The 25,514-nt window shown below is 37.9% G+C and overlaps 1 protein-coding gene and 1 pseudogene across 1 annotated transcript; both read right to left on the reverse strand.

The window, feature by feature from the left end:
- Window positions 1-1,119: 1,119 nt before the first annotated feature.
- On the reverse strand, window positions 1,120-3,946 carry LOC118487543. The gene is made up of 3 exons (XM_035984484.1): window positions 3,262-3,946; window positions 1,707-3,170; window positions 1,120-1,613 (listed from the first exon to the last, which is right to left on the reverse strand). The coding sequence occupies exons 1-3, from the start codon at window positions 3,944-3,946 to the stop codon at window positions 1,120-1,122; spliced, it is 2,643 nt and encodes an 880-aa protein (XP_035840377.1).
- An 855-nt stretch (window positions 3,947-4,801) lies between these two features.
- On the reverse strand, window positions 4,802-7,169 carry LOC110912629 (annotated as a pseudogene).
- Window positions 7,170-25,514: the final 18,345 nt, after the last annotated feature.

Consider the following 25,514-nt stretch of genomic DNA (forward strand, 5'->3'; position numbering starts at 1 on the left):
CCCTTCAAGCGATGGTGTGAAAGGTTAAAAATCAATCAAGTTTTTTCCTCGGTTGCCCACCCTCAGGGCAACAGGCAGGTCGAACAGATCAATCGACGCATCGTCGACGGCATAAAAAGAAGGCTAGGTCAGGAAGGAAAAGGTTGGGCGGACGAACTGCCAAACGTCCTATGGGCACACCGAACACTGCACAAGACCAGCAACGGTGAGACACCGTTCAGCTTGACCTACGGTACCGAAGCAGTAATTCCGGCCGAAATCGGGCTCCCGAATCAAAGATGCAAGAATTGGGAAGAAAACGAATGTGAACTCTGGTCCAACCTTGACCTGCTGGAGGAACGCCGAAACATAGCGGCAATCAAAGAGGCTCGGTACAAGAAAAAAATCGAAAAGTATTACAATGCTCGGGCTAAAATTTACAAGTTCAAAGTCGGAGATTATGTGCTCCGAAACAACGACGCAAGTCGCACCAAAACCCCCGGCAAACTTACCCCAAAGTGGGAGGGGCCATACCGAGTCAAGGAAGCCAGTGAGAAGGGCTCGTATGTGCTAGAGAAGCTTGACGGAACCCCAGTGCCACGAACATGGAATGGGGTACACTTAAAAAAGTGTTTCATGTAAACAACCAGCTACGGCTGAGGAAGATCGCTAATTTACATTTTTAGTATTTCCAGATTTTAATATGTAAATCGGGAGGGTATTACCCCGATAACTTGTTATTTCCTTTGTAATCGGGATGTTTTTTCCCCGAACTAATGAATAAAGCGATCTACATCTTTATAAACATAAAGACAGCATACATATAAGTTCGAACAAAATTTCCAAACGTACACGAACGGGCCACGACCCATGCCTCGCGCCGATCGAGAAGGCTTAAATAGTTCAAAAAGAATTAAAATCTATTAAGCGGACGAAGCACCCTCATTTGGTACGATCGCCAAATTAAAGTATACGGCAAAGGTTTGGACGCAAACCGAATGCTAAGTAACTAAGTTAAAAATAAACGACTTAACACAAAAGATAGTCATACATCGTTGATTGAACGATCAAACATATTTCAAGCAAAGCAAATTGATGAGACACATTGTACGGTTACAAAAAAAAAAAAAAAAAAAAACATTAAACTTGAGCTATATTATCATCATCCCCAACAATGGGAAGTTCGCTTCTCTGTTGAATAACCGATAGAGGCTCGCCTATCAAATCGGATACTTTGTCGAGAACAGAGATTTTGAGTTCGTCAAAAGCTTTCACCGCAGCTTCCAAGGCACTCTGAGCTCCGGCATCGTAGCCCGGAACCTCTTCCGCCGAACCAACCAGTTCCTGCGCGGCTTTGAAACCTTGTTTTATCCCTTCGTTCGCCCCAACCGCGTTAACGCTGTTGACCAAATCAGCAACCACCTTCTCCAATTCGGGGCTCTGATGCACCAACTTGACAACCCATGCGACCCCATCTGTCAAGAACCACTGCTTGGTAAGTTTCAGCTCCGACAGTTCCGAATATGCTTCAATCATATCACGCTCGCACCGGATCAACATCCCTCTTGCTTCATCAATCGTTGTCTTGTGCGACTCGATCTCCCTGTCGCGAGCTCTCTCAACTTCGTCTTTAGCTATAAAGAAACAATGCGAAAAAGGATCAATAAATAATAACGTATATATACGGACAAAAAATGGGGGAACAGAAGAGAAGGTTATAAATATACCATCGACCAAGCGATGATAATCAGCCAAAAGTTGATCATGTGATGTCCGCATCTCCTTCAGTTCGGCGGCATGCTTCATCTCTACGTTGGACAATTTTTTCTCCAAATCAGCAAACTTCAACTTAAGGGCCTCTAAATCCTGAAGAGCCTTGTCACGAGCTTCATAGGCCGCCGCGGCCGAAGCTTGAGAGGACTTAGTAACTTCTTTAGCTTCCGACACCTGCCCTTTCAGTCGATCGATTTGAGATCGCAGGGACACCAGTTCCTGTTTCGTTTTGGATCGAACATCGCCCTCACCCTTCAAGCTGGCAATCTCACGTTTAAGCTTGTGACACAACGACTCCGACTCAACCCAACGCTTGTACGTCTCTACCACTAGGGAGTTTGATTGAGCTTGATTCAGCATCAAGGTATTCCCAAGTTCCGGCCCACTCATCTTGCGGTAATAAGAATGCTCCGCAGGAGTTCCCAGGTGGAACAAAGACATCTTGGCCGAGAGGGCATCCACAATCCTATCTTTATTCGCCAACGACCACTCCGGTACGTACTTCTCCAAAGCATTAGCTGCATCCGCGCCCTCAAAACCACCAGAACCTAATTCTCGAGACAAGAACACAGCCTCAGTGTCATACCACAGAGGGGAGGAAGAAGCACTGTCCCCACCATCAAACGGCGAAGAGCTCGGCCTAGACACGTTGGATGCAACTCCCGTAGTAAACTTACCCGAAGGAGAAGGCACGGCTTTCTTTGGATCGGAGGTGCGTAAATCCGTAACAACCTTGGCACCACCCTCACCGAAGGACAACAGACTCAAAGGAGTTTGCAGAAGATGATCCCGTGGGGTGCGGCCCTCGTGGAGATGAGCGTCCAAATTCTCTAGTACACCTCCAGCAGTAGAAAACGCAGTAACATGATCGTCGTCATCAAGTGTAACCACTTTAAAGTCGGCCTTCGTCTTTTTCGGCTGCCTGGCCTTCGGGTCAGATTTGGTGGGAGCAGCCCGTTTTCTTTTCAAAACAATCTGAGGCTGTTCATCTCCATTTTCACCATCCCCTCCGATGTCTTCACCCTCGTTCTGATCGTTTCCTCCTTTCTCACCACTAGCATGTACCTCGGTGTCTTCAACAGAAAGATGGACCCCCTCATCCTCAATAATAATTTTAGAGCCAGAACCTTTCGTCATCGACGAACCAGCTTCCCGACCCCCAGCATCATCCGCCGCAACCGTCGCATGAATTTGAGCAACAGGTGACGCGGTAGGGACCGAACCCGAACCACCTTGATCACCAGGAGCCTCTGGCGCACGAATCGGGTAAAGATTCTGTTGCACAAGTTGCAAGTACGGGGTCTCACCCTTCGGAGTCTTGGTAGCACGAACATCCAACTCTTTCGAATCGAAGGACTTCAATCTAAGCGCCTCCTTCAAACCCATAACTGCACAAGAAGACAAACAATAAGCAATATCTACTAACACATAAAAAAAAAAAAAAGAAAAAGGAAGTTTTGAAGATAGATAAGTAACATATAAAAGTACAAGGAGAACCACACAACTAACCCTCTTTGTTCCACCGAAGGGTAGGATACCACTCCGGTTCAGACCACATCGTGCTAATCCAACCCATGACGAGGATGTGTTCCGGATATTTCTGTATACGTCCGGCCTCTTTTATCAGATCGGCGTACAACTTCTTGTTATACGAGAAATCCTCCGGAAGAGGAGGCGGTAGTTTCGACTTTTTTATCCTCCACACCATGAACTCCGGAACGCATCGGTCGTCAACTAGAAAAAAGCGGTCTTTCCAGTCCTTTAAGCTCGTGGTGATCCATGTATAGCAGCATGAATTCTTATCCCTAACCTCAAAGGTATACCAATTTCCGGATCGATTCAACTTATAGAAGGCCCGGAACACATCCAAATCCGGCTCGGATCCTAAGCTACGACAAGCCAACTCGAAGTGACTAATCTTGGCAAGGCCAAAAGGATTCACCTGAGTCAAGTGTACTTCGTGAAAAAGTAAAACCTCAACCAGGAATTTCGTCAGGGGCAGACGACAGTTACAGTAATCGAAAAAACGAGTATAAATCCCAATCTTCCCTGGAACGAAAGGATAGATAGGTGTATTCTTTTTCGGAAGTACAGGGTTTAGCGATTTAGGAATCGCATAACTCTCCACATACCAGTCTAACCCTTTTTGAGTCAAGACGTTAAAGCAAGCAGAAAGATTGCTCTTATTTGCCATAACAAGAAAAAAAGCTTACTAACCTGAGCAGAAGAATCGTTTTTTTATCGCCAAATAAAGATGAAGAAAGAAGAAGAAAGTGAAGAGGGTAAAAAGATGTAAAGTGAAATCGGAGAAAATTACCTTTTCCCCTTTTATAGGGATGTGAAACCGCCTCAAAGCCCCAATCAAATGGCGACACGTCATGACAATTGACGCGCACCAACCGTCACATCGGGTGAAAAAGTTAAAACGACTGACGGTCACCAATCCTAGATCACCGCCCAATTTCAAAATTTAAAATCAACAAAACGGCCGCCAAACAAAGGGTCATGGATACCAGAATACTGCGACAAATAGTTCGAAACTTTTGCTAGACAAACATTACGAACTAGGGGGACTTGATGAGGATACGTCCCTAACCGGACCGAATCATTCTAGCAAACGGATCGGATCAGGTCTTGCACCACGAAACGAACCGGACACTTTGATGATTCGACATAACTAACTGGGTCCCACCTCCATAACCGCCTTGATAACGACTGGTCCGACCCCAACTAACTGGCCACGTCAGCACACCCAAAAGCTATAAATACCCCGCCAAAGTCTCCAGTAAAGGGTAATCGTTACTCTCTCTCTCCCTGACTTACTTTTTCCTCACAAATACTTATTCTCACGCCCGAGCTTGGTCACAGAGAGGCCCCCCTCCCTGTGACGAGGCTAACAGCGTGCTTGTCTCTTGTGATCTTGCAGGTCTGCCGCTTGATCATCTGAAGCTCTACTCTGGCCGGACTGTTCTTTCTGGCCCTTGAGTCTTCACCTCACATTTTATTAATTATAATAAATATTTTGGTTTATAAGTGTACACTATAGTAATTTTGTTAAAAAATTAAAAATTCTTATTAAATAGTTGGCTTACTAGACCAATTCTCTTCATAACATAACTTATTAGAAACCATGGAACTCAAAGCAACACGCTTAATGCGCATTCAAGACCTCAAACCAAACAATCACATGACAATCTAGGCCAAGATAGGAACCAACTGGATCTTGATCTCGCCAATGGTAAGATCGTCGCATCCGGTCCTTGGCACCAGCGTCACCGTCGCATACTCTTCGCCATCAGTATTCGTGTCCTCTATCAACTCAGTTAGCCCAAACCGCGCCGAACTACCCATAAACATGTTCTTCATATCGTTGTGCGGAAGCTGTGCGAAACCACCCGCGTACTCCGGATCACACGGAGTCGTTATTTCACCGGGTTTAACCTTGTCATTCACAAACACATCAAACTTCACAAACCTCCCACTATCGTATCTTATCTTCTTTATCACCAACACCTCGTTGGCTTTAGCCTTTTCGGCTTCACTTCGGTTCACCGCAGGCCGCTTCACTTTAACCTTCAGTATCTCGTTAAGCCGCACCGGGAACTTTATTTTGTCCACTGTTTCCACCGTTGCAGTCGGCTCAACCTGCGACTTCTTGTTACGTCTAGCCGGCCGACTCTTACGCCAGGGGAACACTTCTTTGGAATTTTCGATGAAATCGTAGTTGAGCTTCCGTATGTTGACACAGTCTTTGTTATACACGCGTACAAGCTCCTCATTCTCGTCGTAGAACACATACGACGCGTTCAACCAATCGGGATCAGTCGGTTCATTGTGTCCTTTGATCCCTAACTCCTTCCATAGCTTCCACATACGGTCCACATTAGAATGATGGATGTAGAACACAGGATCATACCCTGCGGAGTAGAAGTTACCCATGTCCTCGCCGTTACGCTTTTTTCGGTCACCTACCCATCTGTGCACGGCCGTGTGAGAACCGGCTTCCACCGATCCGACCGACGGATCACCGTTTTTAATCGGGGAGTTCCCGGCTTTGTATTCGCCACCGAAGAAGCTTATTGTGTCGGCTCCGTTTCGGACCAAGTCTCGGTACACTGTGCTAAGATTGCAGAGTACTTGTGTCTGATTTGTAATGTCTTTGTCGTTTCCATCGTAGTCTAGATCTACTAATCTTTGTTTGATATGAATTTCATCCCTGTTGTTAGAATGAATAAAAAAGAGTTAGTTACATAGTTTGAATAAGTGGCCATTGTATGGAATCACTAGAAAGAGTAATAAATGGAATATATTCTAGTGGTGTCACAATATGTATCATTATGTTATTCTGAAAGCGTTTAGGGATTTACACTGTGTTTCCGAGTTTCATTTAACGAATAAAAAGAAAGGATTTGGAAGGATGTCAAAAAAACAGTCGTGTTTGAGTGTTTTTTTTTTCAAAGAAAGGAAATGGAGAGAAATGGAAAGAAAATTTATGTATTTTTCATTCATTGGAAATGTGTGTTTTTGATTAGGTTAGATTACGTTAGATTAGATTCTCAAATCACTTTACCTGTAAACGTCATACAACGAGTTTGGCTTGCCATTAACAACTTCCGGTAAAAACATTTCCGGAATCGGCATTCCGACGGGTTCGTCCCACTTCCAAAATGGTAAGGCGAAAGTCGGATCATTAATCAACTTTCCGAGTATTCTTTCGTAGAAATAAAGGTACCACCGATGGAACGGAAAGAAGAGCCACGAATTGTGAATCTGAATTTCGATATCAGGGAAACCGTTATCGACTTGTGTGTAACCGCCGTTGCAGTACGCACAATGAATTTTAGCTTGGTTGACGAAGCTGTGCGGGTGATCTTCGGGGAGATCCCGCATGGCTTGGATGGCTCGTCTATATTTATCAACCTGCTCTCTTTTGTCCCAGCATGCGCGGGCCATCGCATCCGTGTTATCTTTTCTTTCGGAAACTTGAATTCTTTGATTTTTTTTCCAAGGCTGGGCGGGCAACATTTCCGTGTCCGCACAGCCTCGTCAGCATATGTAATCCCGGAACTCGCATCCTTGCAAATGGACGTGATATCCGGGGATGTTATTGGAGCAGCTACTGCCGACGGCAAGGATGTGAGGTTTGCGGTCGTGTAGAGGCTGCCAAGCCCCACAAGGAGGTTCCTACGTTCTACATTGGGGAGTATAAGCTTTTTGGTTTCGGGGAGTATGAGTTGGGGGTCATTGTAGTCATCTGATGCACCAGTGCATGAGACTCTGACCCTATGGGTTTGGTTGGTTCGAGCCTTGAAGGCTCGTTGGGATAAGGGTAGGGTGTTGATGGTAGGAGGGTTTGTGAATGTGGAGGTAAGAGGAAGTGGTGAAGAAGTCATAATTTAGAAGAGAAAGAGGTTTGTTTTGTCTTTGGATATCGTGTTTGAGCTCCTGTTTATAGGGGATTCATGTGTGTGAAACATGCAGTTGGTACCACTTGTTTCGTCCTATTCACTGGCGCGTAACTTCAAATCATGTTTTCAATGCACGTTTTTTTCTTTCTATTTTAGTTTCTTTATTATAGATTTTACATGAATAACATTACATTAATATAATATAATATACCGATAAGTTCAAATAAGAGGTTTGTTTTGCCCAAAAACGGTTAGAAGTATTTTTATTTTATTGTAACTTCCTCAAACAAACTCCCGTTGAACTCAATTTAGCGGTGATACACTGGCTCGTCAAGCACTATTGTCTTAGCTTTTAGGGGTTAACTTTTACGTTTAAATTTTCGGCATAGGCTTTAGTTTAGGGTTTAGTTTTATGGTAATGGTTTACCTTTTAGAGTTTAACCCTTAAGGTTTATTTTTAGTGTTTGCCGTTTAGGTTTAGTATGTGTGATTTAGATTAGGGTTTGTATTAGAGTTTAGGTTTAGAGTTTATTATAGTTTGACAAACTAGTTCTACCACCAGTAGAATGAATTCAAGTAGACTTTTACTCTCTGACACTAGCTAAAGTTCAAAATTTGTCAAACTATAATAAACTCTAAACCTACTTAATAATATTTCTTTTTGTGAAGTACATTGGTTTTATGAATCGGAATTTAATCTAATAATAATCCTACTTAATTGAGTAATTCTTTTTGTTTATTTGCAAAAACATGCTTCAACGTTTACGTTGATCCATCTGTTGTGTATACAAAATACAATTTATGTATATCTAGGTTTGAAGTTGATCCATCTCTGTTTATTTCTTTTTGTAAATGTTATAGTACTTTAACTTTGTGATATTTTAATACTTTTAAAATAACATATTATACACCATGTCTTTCAACGACTAAGCATCCACAGTTCCACACGTATATAGGTGTGAAACTAGTGAGAGGCTATGCAAAAACAAATAATCCAGGGGATGGTTCAACCACATCTATCATGCTTGCACATGGCTTGATTTCTAAATGTGTGAAGGTAGAGAATAGTCAACTTAAGTTGATGTCTTAGAGGTAATAACCAAATATCATTTGCGTTTGGTTCGTAAGAATTCAATAGAATGTAAGGGGACGTTTGGTTTGTTGGAAATCCGAAACATCACCATCAGCATTTGCAGCGGAAGAATGATACAAACTTGCAGACATGATGACGTTTACTAGTGATTTAAGAAAACGAATGCAAAGAAATGTTTGCAGAGAAATCAAACGAATAATTGGACAAGTTCAGTGAACGAAATTGTCTTGATGACCGGATAATATGATTCCCGGTAATATTTAAACATACATAATGGCGGTTAATTTTGGCGGGTAACTGCCATTGCAGTCTGACTTGAATACTTGACCCGCTTATCATCCTAAAACCGCTTATCATCTAATCTAATAAGTAAACATCCTAATTATATGTTAAACATACATACATGACGAAATAATAACAATAATAAACATAACTAAAGTTTAATAACTAATGCAGTAATTATAATTCTAACACAACCCCCTTAAACTTTGGTTATGTTATAGCCTTGTTGCATGACACTCCGGTTAGCATCATCTACTGCTTTCTTCATATGATCGAAATTAAACCGCTTCCTCTTCTTTTGTACATTCCAGTCATCTTCACATCCCTTCCTAGCAAATAGTGCAAATTGCGTTGTGTCACCATTGTCATGATCATTATCTGCTGCAATTTCTGCACTTTTTGTCTTCCTGTGACGGCCTCCCAAGAATTCAGCATCATCATTCACCATCTCCTTCACATGCACATCTTCTTGCACCGATTTGAATTTATAATAATACTCCAGAACATCAAGATACATAGAATATATGATCCTGATGTAATCTCCATCTTGATATTCAAATCCTAAGTCTTTTGCAATAATTGGCCATGTGTTGTCGGTAGTAACGTCTCGGTATCCTCCGTCTCTTATGACCAGAATAAATAAACTTAACAAGTCAATTTTCTTTTGACTCGGTGAATAAGGAGGAATTGGTCTCGATGTTATTCCCATATATACATACATGAACCATCGAACCATTTCTTCAAATTTCTTTTGAAGATCAACCTTATACTTAAAAACATATTCTCTATCATCAAGCATATTTATTAATGCTTTGCAATCTGCAAATTCGTGGAATTCTAGCGCTCTTAAAATCAGTAAATTCCAATCACTTTCATTCTCATCCGAAACATTTAGAGTTTCAAAATAAGAATTCAGATATTCTTCTTTGAATTGTTCATCAACATTTCCCAGTTCTTGCAGTCTACGCTTCTCATTTGCACCCAACTCTTCCTCCTTCGTCAAACCAGTTTTATCATTTATTGAATTTATTACCGGAGTTGAAAACATGGGATATATTTTACATCTATCACCGGATTTTTTGACCGTAAAGCCTTGTAATGTTAATTGATCAAGACTTAAAACATTCCGATCAATCTCCGGTGAATAAAAAACACTTTGAATGTTCAATGTTTCATTCCCTGTTTTCAAATCCACCGATCCTACCCCTCTTATAAACAAAAAATTATTCATACCAGACCTTGTCTCTACACCCATCATATGTTTCACCCTTTTGAAAATATTAATATTGCCTGAAAAATGATGATTGAACGTCGGATTAACATACCATATTCCTGCCCATTGTCCACCATCGGTGCCAGTGACAATCATTTCATCTTTGCAGTGAACATCTTCTTCCTTTCGTCTGATCCCAACGTTGATGGCCTGTTTTAACAGTTGCGTTGCTTCATCATTATCTTTGGCCTTACAGTTGTAGATATGATGACCCGGTAAGTGACAATAGTAACAAAGTCGAATACGAGGGATTCGCTTGTTTCTTTCATTAATTTCGTCGGTACAATGTTGACAAGGAAGAGTGGTAGAAGTTGCTTTGATTTCTGATCGTTTTCCAGAAGTGGCTCTGATACCACTATGTTGGAAATCCGAAACATCACCATCAGCATTTGCAGCGGAAGAATGATACAAACTTGCAGACATGATGATGTTTACTAGTGATTCAAGAAAACGAATGCAAAGAAATGTTTGCAGAGAAATCAAACGAATAATTGGACAAGTTCAGTGAACGAAATTGTCTTGATGACCGGATAATATGATTCCCGGTAATATTTAAACATACATAATGGCTGTTAATTTTGGCGGGTAACTGCCATTGCAGTCTGACTTGAATACTTGACCCGCTTATCATCCTAAAACCGCTTATCATCTAATCTAATAAGTAAACATCCTAATTATATGTTAAACATACATACATGACGAAATAATAACAATAATAAACATAACTAAAGTTTAATAACTAATGCAGTAATTATAATTCTAACATGGTTCGCATAATATTTTGGAATTAGAATTGGAATTTGTATAAGAATTAGAATTTGAAGGAATTGAATTTGGAATTTAAACATTACAATTGGAATTGGAAATTGTTGTAATTGGAATCTCAATTCCATTTTTATTGTCTTTGGTTGTCAAATGAATTGGAATCCATCACCCCGGCACCCACAACCCCCGGTTCGGGTCGAAACGGTACGTGTGGAAACAATACGTGTCGAAACATTCCGCAAACCAAACGCCCCTGAAAGTTAATAACTTTTAAAACCCATCATGTAATTTAAACATCACAGCTAAATTTTGTTGTACCTAGCTTAAAGTTAACTTGTGAAGCAGTATGGGTGGCATGATGTTATAACAACTATATGTTGAGAACAATTTATAGATTGCAGGGAAATGCAATTTGATTGTGGTTATTTGTCTAAATATTGTAATGATCGAAGAACCATGAACACAGAATTTCAAGATTGCAAGGTAAGATTTCGAAAAGTATTATTTATTACATTTGTAATATTTTTTGAAGAAATGGTATGTTTGACCTCAAAACACAAAGTTGTCTTTAAATTTATATTTAACTGTGTAAAATCTTATGTTGATTGTAGTTGCCTTTGGTTGACAAAATAATTCCAAACTCGAAGGAGTTACACAGAATATTGGACATTTGTTAGAAGGGAGTATCCAAGCGTGTGTTAATTGCGGAGGGTATTCAGAAGACACTATTAAAGCTCCAGCCTTTGCAAACACCAAAATGGTAATTTGAATATATTTGTAAATACAAAACACTAAAGAATTTTTAAGATAATGCAAAACTACAAAATAACTGAGCATTCTTTGGCGACGGATTTGAGACCATATATCAATTATAAAAAGTTTGGCACACTCTCGGTTGCAAACAATTGCTGGACAAGAAGAGGGATAGAGCTCAGGATACCGACAAGAATCTGAAACAAGCAACATCCCCACTGCTAGATGCTAAGGTAATTAATTTTGTTTTCGAAGGGTCTAACATATGTGGTAAATTTTATTCTGCACCAAAAAGAATGCTAAGGAATCGAAGGCAAAAAAGGGAGAGAGACCTACATGAGCCATGACTTTGTCTGACAACAAAGTAATCACATTCGAGGAAGAATACCAGGATAACATTCAGGATCCTCATCACGATGGGCTGGTGATTATACTTTATATTGCTAACCATTTTGTGTGTATGATCCTAATGGATGGCGGAAACTCAGTCAACATAATACAGATCGAGACCCTGATGATGAACATTCTAGAATCTGAAATTGTTGCAAAATCCCCAGTCTTGTTTGGGTTCAACAATGAAGTTAAGAATACTGTTAAGGAAATCAAGTTGCCAGTATACATCGAGGGGGTAACTCTATACATAGATTTTCTGTTATTGACACTCTGTCTTGCGATAATCTTATTTTTGGTAGGCCTTGGATACATGATATGAAGTTTGTCCTATTGACCTACCACCAATTGTAAAGTTACCAACTCCTTGGGGAGTTGCAAAGATAGAGAGCGACCAACAGGAAGCAAAGGAATGCTATACATCCTCGATGAAATCCTCAACAAAATCCCTGTAGGGAAAACATTTAAAGGGCCAAGTACGTGATATCCTGGAAGCTAGGGAACAAGATGTCAAGCAAATATCCCTGGATCCAGACAAACCGGATATCACAGTGCTTGTAGGAACCAATACCACACATTTAGCCACACATAAAACAAAAACATACCATGGCAGTTGGTAACATTTGGTTACACAAATGTCACAAAAAATGTGTGACTAAAGGTTTAGAAGAGATGTCTCAAGGAATAAAAATTCAAAACAAAACTGTTAGGGGCAAAATTTATACTCAGGATCCTGAGGTCCTTAGCAACGACTAATTGCCTGGTATTCTCAGGATCCCAGGAAAATCGGAATCATAGTTAGGATTCATTTTGGCTTTGTACTATAAATTAGTTGGGCGTGATCGATTTAGGAACAACGAAATAGACAACAACACACTCGCAATTACTGCAATCATCATTGTAACACTTAGTTCTCAATCAATCAAAGCTCACATTTGTATTTTTTAAGTCATTTATAAACTGGAGCTATGTAGTTACCAGCTCCTGGGGTTTTTTGTGTCGGAGATCATAGTAATTTTACCAAGCTAAATTGTTCACCTCATCTCAGTAGTTTTACCAAGCTAAATTGTCGAATAAATCATTTTCTAAACTAAGGATCCTAACAGTTTATCCAGGATCCTAAACAACAAACCAAGCCTCCTCACAAGCACCTCATCTCACTTTCTTAATGTCACACCCCGATATTTCCACGTATTACCGGTGGGCCCGGTGGGGAGTATTGTGACGTAGTTGATATCATCATAGTCAAATTATCACAATTTAATGCACAACGGAAGTCGAAAGATAAAAACATTACAAACCGAATGAAAGTAATATTATTTATTACAAAAACGGTTGTAAGGGATGCACAGGCGGATCAAAGATAAAAGGAACATTGTTCAACAGATTTATAAACATCTAAGCTTCCAAGACTCTTTATTGATGCTAGGAGTAGCCAGCCTATTCCGTCTAGTACCTGCACTTAGCCATTTTTTTGGAAAATACGTCAGTTTACACTGGTAAATACAATTAACTGACTCATTTTGAAGATATTTAAGAAAATTGATTTGAATGCACAGGGCACAAAATATCTTTTATAACTTGGGACAATTATTTGAAAATAATCTTGTATACAGATTTATATCTTTGCCGTCCGTCAGGGCCGGTTAGAAGAGCTGGACAAGATTAACTGACACACCACAGGTATAATACCCACAAGGAATTTTCCTTATTGTGGAGTACCCCTTTTATACATACGCAACTGTCAGATGTATGCCTACACCCCGTGCTTAAGTCGTGGCCATTTCAATGAATGAACCGAGGATATCCAGGACATGGTCATTAACCCCCCAAGGGCCATATACCAAACAAAATAGATTAAAATGAGTTATGTAAATATATTAATCACAATCCGATTTAAATAATTACATACCCGACCAAGCGGTATTATTATAATACCGTATCCCAAGCCCGTATAACGGAAAATAAGTTAAAAGTATTTACCTGAGCAAATTTATACAATTTATCCCAGCCGTATATAATCAAGCAAGTACAGGTAGCTTTTACTGGGCTTCTAAATCTGGAACGAAGGTTTTAATAACCTATTAGATTCCTAACTTGTCTTAATTAAGCCTAACCTTAGACTGGCTAGTTTTAAAGGAAGATATACGGTTCAAAACGCAAGATTAAGTGAAGACAGGATTAGAATGTGGTTTAGACCCGACAAGTTTAATGACTTGTGTAATATGGGTAAACTAAACGCATTCTGGATTTTGAGATAAAAATGATAAGGTTTGACCCGTTTCGGTCAATTTATGCAAACTAGTTACATAAACCGTACCGAACGCGAAAAATGCATAACGGGTAAACGAATGAGTCATGAACAGGTTTCCTAAGTTATTATGCCTTAAACACGTTGTGATATCAGTAAGAGACCTTCCATTATGCCCAAAACGAATTTAAACTCAAATTCAGTCCCGTAGGGGTATTTTGGTCATTTTAAAGGTTATAAAAGGGATTAAATATTAATCTGAGGTTCAGGTCTGATATAATCAGTAAAAATACTCAATTTAATAAGTTATATCAGTAGGGTATTGCTTATATGTGAAATTTATCATTTATAATCAAACTATGCACCGAAGGGGCGTTTTGGTAATTTCACATAAGCATTAAAGGTCAATTCTAATATGAGTTTAAAACTTTTGCTTACTGTTAAAGTATAAAAAACTACTAAAAACATCAGTAGGTATTAAGTCTTATATGTTTAAAATAGTTTTAACTCATACTATGCATTTAAAACGCGTAAAAAGGCGGTTTTAAGCGATTTCCAGGTTTTATAAGTAAAGCTGATATTTTTATCATTCCAGAAGGCTTAAAATATTTTATTTATCATATAAAATCAGTAGCAAAAAGTTTGGTATCAAAATGTTATGTAAAACTCATTTTATTCAAGAAAAGGGTATAACTGACAATTACCGAATCAAAGCTAGAACCCTATGTTATGCTCAGCCTAAAAACAAATAAAAATCTTCAAAAATCCCAAAATATTATATTATATCAGTGGGTAAAAAGATTTGTGTCAAAATTTAGGTTTAGATAGGCTATATGCTAATAATGCCGTTTAATTAATAAAAAGCTTTCCATTTACGCTATTGAGCATAACTCCTAATCTAGACTTCAAACTGATGTCAATTTTTTAGGGCAAGTATATAAATCAGTAATAAAGGTTTCTATTCTCTCACATTTTCAAAAATCTCATTTTAAGGTCAAAAGGGCATAATGGTCAACTTTTAGGCATATAACGGAAAAATGCAAATGAATCGAATAAATTAGGAACCAAGTTGTATAATCAAAGAGGGTTATAATAAAATATAACCTGATCCTAATGGAACTATAAGGCATGTCTAAACTAAGCTAAATCGGGTCAGAACTGAAAGTCAAAGCAAAAGTCTACTTTTGCGACTTTCGGTTCCGAACCGAGCCTATACTCAAAATTGTCGGGTGAACATGCTTAGACATGTTCTTACATTAATTACCAAGTTATATGAGTGATAAAACAGGTTTCATAGCTTCTACATTGCTAATTATGTGTTTATTTGAAAATTAGCTTTCTGTTGACTTTTTATTATTAAGTTTGACCCGACAATTGACCTAGTTAAAGTGGGAATCAGAGGGTGCCCTTTTAAGGGTTTATTACCCACATAATTACCAACTCATAGGTACTTTCAATACAAAAATTTACTGGACCATTAGTGATTAATCACTAAGTCAAACCTTAATTATGACGGTTTTGACTTTAGGCCATTAAACTAATTAAAACTGAATTAGAGAGGTTAAGGAAGCTTACTGAAGTACTTAGCACGATTTAGAAGCTAATGGAAGCTTGTTTGAGGTCCAGAGAGCTCCAGGAAGTCAGTTGGAATGATTTTCAAATGCATGCAAAAATGTTGCAACAAAGTGTTCTTATATAGCATTTGAAACTTCATAAGATTGCTCCACACAAGTCTAGGATTGATCCCAGATGAGTCCAAGTGCCCCCTATGCATGAAATACCATTGGAGGAGCCCCTGTGATCGAATACCATGCTCATAAGTCGGTTTAACCTGCTGTACAGGCACCTGTGCATGTTTTTTGCACCTGCAGGTTTCACGCGGCCCGCGTAAGACATAAGGGAGTCCTACGCGGCCGGTATGGCTCCCAAATCCAGTCACCAAGTTTGCCAGATTTGCACTTTTGGTCCCTGGTCCTTCAAATCTTTATTTTAATTTGTTTTATTGCACTTTTGACCCTCTAACTTGATTTTTAAGGACCCTAAGTTATAAACAAACTTTGTTAAGTCCTCGGTTAGCTTTACGATCACCCGAAAAGCCCTAAATTTCAACGCTGACGCTTTTAACCCCTCACTTACGAGTGTTAGCGTATCTTTCTCATACGATATCGAAGCCTTGTGAAATTTTTATCACTTATTTTAGTGACCATAATTAATCGTTACAAAGCTTCGGGTTCGCTAAAAGGTCACTCAGAGGTATAAATTAAACATGTTGACACATTTAACCCCTGTGGTTTGTAAACTTTCACTTTCTTCCACAAGCGGCTTCATATGATTCACAATTCATTCGTTTAAGGGTATAAACATCGTGTAGGGTTGTTAAAAGATATAGTTATCCATTGTTGACTCTTTGAATCCTTTTACACACATACTTTCTTTGTTTGTCAACTTTACTCCCTCATATTTAATCCATTACACGTTTAAAGCTTATAACACGTGTCTTCATTATATTGGTCATGATTTTACGAGGTGTTACACTTAATTTGGTTATCAAAACCCTCTTGTCAATTTTTAACCAAAACAATTTGGCGCCCACCGTGGGGCAAGTGGTGCTTTTCATCGCAAAATTTATCTTCCAATTTCTGTTAAACTAGTTTCTTTTGAAGTTATTCTTAAAAGTGGCTTCTCAACCTAAGTCAACCTCAATTTCATCTCCTGTCACTGTTGTAACTTTTGGAATGAGCAACCCTCTTCCTCCTCTGTATCAGAGAAAGACCACTGCTGCTGGAAACGCCTCTTCAGGATCTGGGAAATGTATTACTACACTCGTGCTTTCTTCTAATGACTAAATTTTGTCGATGCTTGTTATGGTGGAAAAGAAGATGAAACAGCAACAGGAGACAAACCATTTGTTGTACAAGGAACTCAAATAGTTGAAGGATTTAAGGAAGGCTGATGTATTGTAAAATATATCTCTTATCAGTGTATAGTTTATGTAATTTCCGAGTCCGTTAGTTTTTAGTGTGTTTTGTATATTTTAGAGTCGTTTGTCTTTTGTAGGGCCTTGGAGGTTAAAGGAAGTTAAAATAAGGAAATAGGAAGGAAACCACGCCTCCAGAAGGACTGTACGTGATCGGGTGGATCACGGGAACGATAATTGTAGCATTTGACCATGTATCATCGCACGACAGGGAGAGGATACCACTGTCAGGTCACACGACGACCGTAAAGTCAAAATCAGTCAAGATAGCCCCTCGTGTCACGCGAGAGGGGAAACGAATTTAGGGTTTTGGGTTTTCTAAGGGAATTTCATAAAAATAAATTTGATACATCATAACATATCTTACATCCCTTGGACGAAAAGAAGAACCCTAAATATGAATTTGAGATCTGTTGAAGGGATTTTGAAGATCAAGGATCATAAAGGTTAAAGCTTTGGAGCACGGGATTGCGAATTCTTAGGGACTTATCTTTTGAACCATGTCTTGTATCTTTTTTTTGAACCATGTTCTTTGGACTTATTAAGATGATTGCTATTGTGTTAAAAACTATGCTAGGCTAAAACATCAAAACACTGCCTAGGTTTTGATGACTACAAACATGTTTTGCTATTTATTCTTTCAGTTTCTGGATTGAATTGTGAATTTTAATAGTAAAGTACGCAACTTTGGGGTTTTAATGATTTGATGTGTTTGCGTATCTAAACTTGTTCTTTGATCAATTATAATTCCTCATGTTGCTTGGTGAATGTCTTTCTTATAATAGTTTCATGCTAGGTTAACTGCTCTGTGCTTTTAACAATTAGATGGTTTGCTAGCATAGGTAGTAACCATAGGAATATCGTTGTGATTTGGATAAGTTTAGTTGTTCTACCAACCTTAATAGCTTTGAAGTGAGAGGTTGTTAGTTAGTCTTGAGTGATTAGATTGCTATGATTAGATCCTTCGTTAGAAGATCCCTTAGTTTACTTGTCTCTGTTTGCTAGCTGAGTTTGATGGGATTCCTTATTTACCTGTGACTTTCACGATGTGAGGTTGATTGTCTAGAGGGTACTTTAATATTACAGTAGGAAAGCCCGTGAGGGAATCATCTAACTTGGTGATTTAACGGCTTTTAGGTTTCCATAGGTTTCTTCTCGAGAAGGGTCGAGGGTCTTTTTGGTTACCCTTTGAGTTCAGTATTCTAAGATCCCGGTTTTCGCAATAGATCCATAGCTATACAAAGTGTCGAACATGTGTATGAGTGTGACCTAGGTACTGTGTTTCCCATCCTCTGATTACATGTTCAGTTTTAGTTCGTGTCTTTATCAGTTTTAGATATTTAGTTAATTTTAGTAATTTGTTAGAACCCCCCCCCCAACAACTACAATTCATTTTAATCGAGTAAGTTTAGTAATAATAATCGAGTCTAATAAACATAATTAATAGAGTCTCATGGGTTCGATACTCGGACTTACTTAAGCTTTACTACATTGACTGGTACACTTTCCAGTTGTGAGGTCCAGGTTTTAGAGATTCTTAGTTTATCTGTCACACCCGCTCATAGCGGAAGCGCGAGGTGTGTTCTGATCGGTTCTCATTGCATAACAATATAAGTGAACATACTAAATGAATAAAAACAAGCTCCAATGCCATTGTCATAATCGTTTCAAAAGAACGCAACATAAGTTAAATGTATTGGTTACAAACCATTAAATGAAAATAAGTTGTTATTTGTCATTGTTTTATACATCAAAATGTAAGTCTTAAAATGTCAAGGCTTTGACCACTATATCACCGCAAAGAGGCGGTATATAACGGGCAAGCCCTTCAAATGGTGGCATGGAGTCTTGATACTTGCTTTCCTTGACTAAAATGTCTGCATGGTCCACTAATTTCCTGAAATACATGTTAAGTTTGAAAACATCAACAAAAGTTGGCGAGTTCATGCAGTTTAGTTGTATGAGATGTATCTGTAAATTGTGAGTTGTATAAAATGTATCTGTAAAATGTGAGTTGTATAAAATGCATCCATAAAATGTGAGTTGTATAAAATGTATCCATAAAATGTGAGTTGTATAAAATGTATCTGTATGTAATGATGTAGTATGTAAAGCGTCAATGAAATCGTTGATCATTAATGTTTCGTGAGGACATTAATATGTGTGACGAATTAGGAAGCAATCCAAACCTAGACGATTCGTGTCGACTACTATCGACCGGGACACAAACGCACTCTTCTGTATGGGTCTACGACCAAGAGTGGGGCTCGCCAATACCCATTAGATCTAACCCTCTGTACCTAGGTCCAAACTGGATTAATGGTGCTTAGATGTATGACCCTAATCGCACATGATCTAAGGTGTTTCATTCCATGACTTATCATACTATAAACATGTATTTTCCCCGATAGTTGTAAAGTTGTAAAACATTTAAAATGAATAGGGGACATGAACTCACAGAATTGCGTCCGTGAATGGTATGTAGCTGTGATCTGACATACGGTCGTCCTGAATAGTGTCACGACCTACAAACGTTCTATATTTGTTAGACACTTCGGTCTTTGTAAATGACTTGAGTACAAGTCTTGTGTCTTAAATATGTGTAAGACTTGTATGTCTTTATTGTTCGTTGAACTGTGTATTAGATGAATTAATTATTAAACTGTTATATATATTTCACCAAATATATATATATATATATATATGTAATCTTGTATCTTGTGAGTTGTATCATCGGGTCTTGTCTTCTTGATTTCGTGTCTTTGTATAAGTAAATTGTATAATTGTAATTTTTATCAATTATATGTCATTGGGCTTGGCCCAAGAATTCATGTTATTGGGCCCAAATAGTGTTGGGCCTGAATAGTGCTGGGCCTGAATAGTGTTGGGCCTGAATAGTGTTGGGCCTCAATAGTGTTGGGCCTAATTAGTGTTGGGCCTCAATAGTGTTGGGCCTAAATAGTGTTGGGCCTAAATAGTGTTGGGCCTAAATAGTGTTGGGCCTAAATAGTGTTGGGCCTAAATAGTGTTGGGCCTAAATAGTGTTGGGCCCAAATGTTGTTGGGCTTAATGTTATTGGGCCTTAGCCCATATTTTTGGTTTTGGGCTTAGCCCATGAGTCTTGATATTGGGCTTAGCCCATGTATTTATGTTAAGCCCAATTAGGATGATAAGCCCATTTGTAAAATAAGCCCATTTGTATAAAAAATAAGTCCATTTATATAAAATAGGCCCATATGTAAAATAAGCCCATTTGTTATAAAATAAGCCCATGTGTTAAAAATATATTCTTTCATTTTTATAAAAGTTACTAACTATAGGCCTTTTAATTAAAAGAATACATAGTAGTTTTTATAAGTTTCAAAACATCCGGATATTGTTTTTGGTGATTTATATGTATTCGCGGCGAATGATCGCCTAAGCGTCGCAGTAACTCCTCGAAATGGTGATATGTTCATAGATTCGCCCGTCGTCCGTTTTGACCATAAGTTGTGTCCGAAAGCTCGAAATGTCCGTAAGTTGTTTTTAAGGCGTGTTTACGTGTAGTCTTGTAAGACTTTAGTCGAGATATACATTGTGTTTATTTATACCATTGTATTCAAGTTCCTAGTTAACATACATATAACTAATACAAACAAATAACACATAGCACATAAGTTGTTAAGTTAACTAAATACATATTTTCTCAAAAATATATATTTATAACAAACTTTGCTTTTATAAAAACTATTCTTTAAAATCTTTTTAATCTAATAAAGATTTTGTCAAAAATAATAGTTTTTATAACTTATGATTTTTTTAAGAAAAATGGCCATATTTCCATTGAAATATATACTTTGCCATGTTTAAAAAAGAACATATCTTTTTCTTTATAAAAATCACCAACAAGTTCTCATATCATTCTTAACAAAAACCTATGAGATTTATATCAAAATTTTAACAAGATGAAATCAATAACATGTAGGGTTTTCGTATGATCATAACATAAGTTAACTAGTTCAAAATCCATGATTTACTTCTAGCTTTAACAAACTTTTTATAAAAGCCCATCTTGTATGTTTCTTTTCATAACTTTGTAAAAGTATTATTTTTAGTGAAAAACCTCTTATACTTTAACAAAATCCAAGAATATGATTATCCATCTAAACATTTATGTTTAACAAAACCATTAAACATTAACTTGTATACTTGTTAGATTATGTTTTTAAACATCATCTAACAAGTTATCATATGCTAATCATCAAAACTAGATCAAATATGCAAGTATTCATCCTTAAATCACAACATAAACACACTTTTATATCATGATTATTATTTTGCTTCTTTGTATTTTCATATTATTTTGTATGATTATTTAGGTTATTACATGTTCTTTAACCAAATAATACATAAATAAGTATGAAAAAGGGATTTTAGAAGCTTACTTCTAGCACTAATGGCTAGGGATGATCTTAATGATGATTTAAAGAAAAGAAAAGTTGTTGATCTTGGGGTTTTGAAAGCTTTTGAATGGATGGAAAGGCTTGCTTCTTCTTGTTGTTGCTTTAGATTACCTTAAGTATCTTCAAGCTCCATCTTGATCATCAAAAAGTGTTAAAATGGTGAAAGATTTTGGTGGGTGTTCTTGGCTAGAATATGAATATTGAGAGGATTTCTTAACTATGTGAAAGTGAACATGAAAAATGAGATGAAATGCTTGGAAGATTATGGTAACTAGTTGTTAAAGCCTTTCACTAACTTCACCACTTGGCCATTTGGTTAAACAACTTGTAACCATGGTAAAATATCAAGATATTTATGGAAACAATTGTAAAAAAAGGAAGTGGATCCCACAAGGGTTAGTTTTTTATTAGGTGAAATGTTAGGAAAGCTTGTTTTCTTAGTAAAAATGTGTTAGTTTTTATTAGGTGTTGTTTAGGATAGCTTTAGATGTTCAAGTTCTTAAGTGTTTAGAAGGTGTTAAGTGACCATTACTAGACCATAATGATCCAATTAACACTAGATGGCCATTAAAAAAAAGATTTGATAACGTTCGGATATTTGTTTCGAATTGCTTCCGTTAGACGTTATTTGAACGCTAAGTTGTGTAACTTGTATGAATTGATGTAGTTATTGGTTCGGATGATACCCGAAGGTATTCTCATATAAATTCTATGTTAAATAGCATTTTTACATGTCGTAAAAATATTATAAAGCTGATTTCTGCAGAATTTTTATGGAAAAGTGTTGAAATCGTCGCTTTTAGTGCTTTTCGGGCAATTTTTAGTGTTATTGGACTTCGGAAAGGTTTAAAATCAAACCCTTGCATTCCTAGTTAGGGTTTAATATATATTAGATGTTGAACTTTCGTCTGAGTCCTAAAGATGTCGTTTAGATGATTTCTGCGGATCCTGCGTTTTCGTCAGAATACTAGTTTACTAGGTGCTTTTCTAGTAGTTTCGATGCATTGTTTAAACTGTTTCAAATGTACTTAATAAAAATGGATCATATGCATCCTAAGTAAGTATTCCATGAGTATTCTAAGTGTATGTCACGAAATACGCAGTTCGAGTGTTCAAAATGCATAAAAATGTAGCTAAAATGAGTACTTTAAGTGTAAGAAAGTTACCGAAAAGTGGCAGTTGTCACATTATCAATTTAAAACTTAGAGTGTCTAGTTTAGGGTTAAAATTAGTTAGTTTTAATTAGCCACTGTGAGCACATCAAGGGATGTGGAAGTGGCAACGCCATTGCAACCGAGGATCCTCAACAGTCACACAGGGAGAATTTCTACCTATACAACCAGGATCAGCAACAATTGGTCCAACCTCGTCTGTCACGATCACAGCTAGCAGGGATCTTGGAGTTACTATAGGATCTTCCTCTCAGGATCCCAACATTGGTAACCTTATCAGTAATAGTTCTTTAAATACTAATGATTTTATGTAGGGTGCAGGTGTTAGTCTTGAAATGGAAAGGGAGCTGAAAAAAGTAAGGGAGATGATCTTTATTGTGCCAAGGGTGGTACAACCTATACCGGAGGTATCCCTAGGAAGCCACATGATCTCTAGATTTGCTCACCCCATTTGTGATGCAGAGATCCCAAAGAGATTCCAAGCTCCCAATATGAAACTCTATAATGGAACCACAGATCCTGAGGAACACATAACTCAATACAGAGAGCAACGGAAATCTATCATATTCCCATGATCTTAAAGAAGCATGTTTGTGCAAGGGATTTGGTTCTACCCTGAGAGGATCGGCCTTGAAATGGCTGCTCAATGTCCCTCCATATTCTATTACGTCTTTTGCTCATTTATTAAATTTTTTTAATAACCAATTTTCGTAGAGCAAGAGGACCTTTGAGAGATTGGCTAGTGATCTCTACATGGTCACTCAAGGCGTAGATGAGTCCTTAAGGGACTATGTAAGCAAGTTTGGCAGAGAATCCCTAGAGATTCCCAACGTTCACACTGGTACGGCGGTTCAAGCTTTTAAAACGGGTCTCTAGAAGGATTCTCTTTTTTATCAGGATTTAGTGATGAATCCACGCATGAACCTAGACGAAGTCACGAATCGGGAGTTAAGGTTTATAAGGCTCGAAGATGATAGAAAGATTCTAGAGATGATCAACGCTCCTGCCGATTATGGTCGTCCTAATAGGAAATGAGACTCTTCTCAGAAATCCTATAAATCCAAGCCGTATTCAAAAAATGATAACAACATGGTTAATGCGGTGGATGATGAGGAATACCCTAAAATAGCTGACTACTTTTTTTCTTTTGATGTTTCAGGTTTGCCATATGTTATGCAAGATCTTGGGGATAAAGAAGATGACCCAGGAAAATTGAGAAGATTCCTGGTTGGAAGGACAAATCTAAGTGGGGTGCCTACCATGAAGATTTTAGACACCTAAGAGAGGATTGTTATGGTCTCAAGAAGGAAATAAGTTACCTCCTCAGCAAGGGGTACTTGAAGGAATTGTTGGGATGAAAGAAGGAAAAGAATCTGGATCCTAGGAAGTTTGCTAAACGGGTAGGATCCCCACCGCCAAATGCTAAGGTAATTAATTTTATATTTGGTGGATCCGACATTTGTGGTACCTCTTACTCTGCAGCTAAGAGGCATGTGATGTATTGCAAAATACATCTATTTATTCTTGTATAGTTTGTATGGTTTTAGTTAGGATTAGTTTCGTTTTAGTTAGGATTTGCGTACTTCTGACTCGTTTATGTGTTACAGGTCTTGGTTGATTAAAGTAGCTGAAAAGAGTGGAAAGCTTGCCTAAATTTTCTAAAACCAAGTACCGGGACCCGAACGAATGATCGAAAGATGAAAAAGAATAAAAAATCATGTTTTAAATTTTGTCGCACATCGCGACAAGGTTGGAGTGGTTCTTCGCATGTCGTAAGAGGCATCAATTGACTCGTTGACTATCTTATAGTGCCACAGGGCGCGATGGACTTGGCTTATGGCATCGCGGACCGCCAAGGTCTTGTATTCCAAGGATTTTGTGAATTTGAGGGGTTTTGGCCTTTGGAAAGTTATAAATACATTATTAAGATCATAATTGAAACCCTAATCGACTAGAGATGACTCCATACCATATTGGACGTAACTCAGAGGTTGTTTTGCAAGGAATGAAGTTCTAGAATCATTGGGGAGAAGCTAGGAGCAGAAAGTTTGAAGCTTTACGGGTTTTACCTTACCGATTCTTCTTGTTTTCTAGTTTTCCTGATTTCTTTCGATGAATTCTATAATTGAACCTTGTTTTATTGTTTTTAAGACCATGTTTCTTGGCTAAACTATTTAAACTACTTAGGTTATGATGAACTCTTAATAAAGTTTGGATATTTATTAGATGTTAATGTGTTTTATGGAGTTATCTTGAAAAGTAGCAAACTTTGGATCGTTGATTTAATGTGTATGCATATTTTATCTTGTTCAAATTTCATCACATGTTTCACTTGCGTTTTTGTGGATGTCTTCCATGTATAAATGCTAGTTAGGTCATAGATTGTGTGTTAGTGACTACTTTACGGTTAATTCTACAGGATTTCCGTCGGAACTGTGATTGAGGTTTTGAATAGGGTTAGGTATTCTACCAATCTTAATATCCATAAGGTGAGAGATTGTCAGTTTGTCTTTAATCTTAGATTGCTAGGGTTAGATACTTCGTAAGAATATCCCTTAGTTTACCTTTCATTATTTGCTTATCGAGTTGAATCAGGTTCCTTAGTTGCCTTAGATTTTCCACTGTGAGGTAGTTAGTCATATTAGGGCACTTTTCTAGATAATTAGATAACCGTAGGGGAGTGTAATCAACCGGTAGTCTTAACAGTCTTTTAAAATTCCGTAGGTGTCTTCCCGAGAAGGGTCAGGGGTCCTGTTCGTTTTCTCTTAGGGTTTAGCATTTAAAGATCTCAGTTCCATAACACATTAGCATTCGATAGAAACCATACGATATCAATTGGGAATCCAACCTATGTAGTTATTCATCATTATTGAATTTAATTCTCGTTTAGGTCATGTCTTTGTTTTATTTTATTTTATTTTATTTGTAATTTAGGATTTTTAGAACCCCCCCTCCC

Source organism: Helianthus annuus, chromosome 15, assembly GCF_002127325.2.
Source record: "Helianthus annuus cultivar XRQ/B chromosome 15, HanXRQr2.0-SUNRISE, whole genome shotgun sequence".
NCBI lineage: Eukaryota > Viridiplantae > Streptophyta > Magnoliopsida > Asterales > Asteraceae > Helianthus > Helianthus annuus.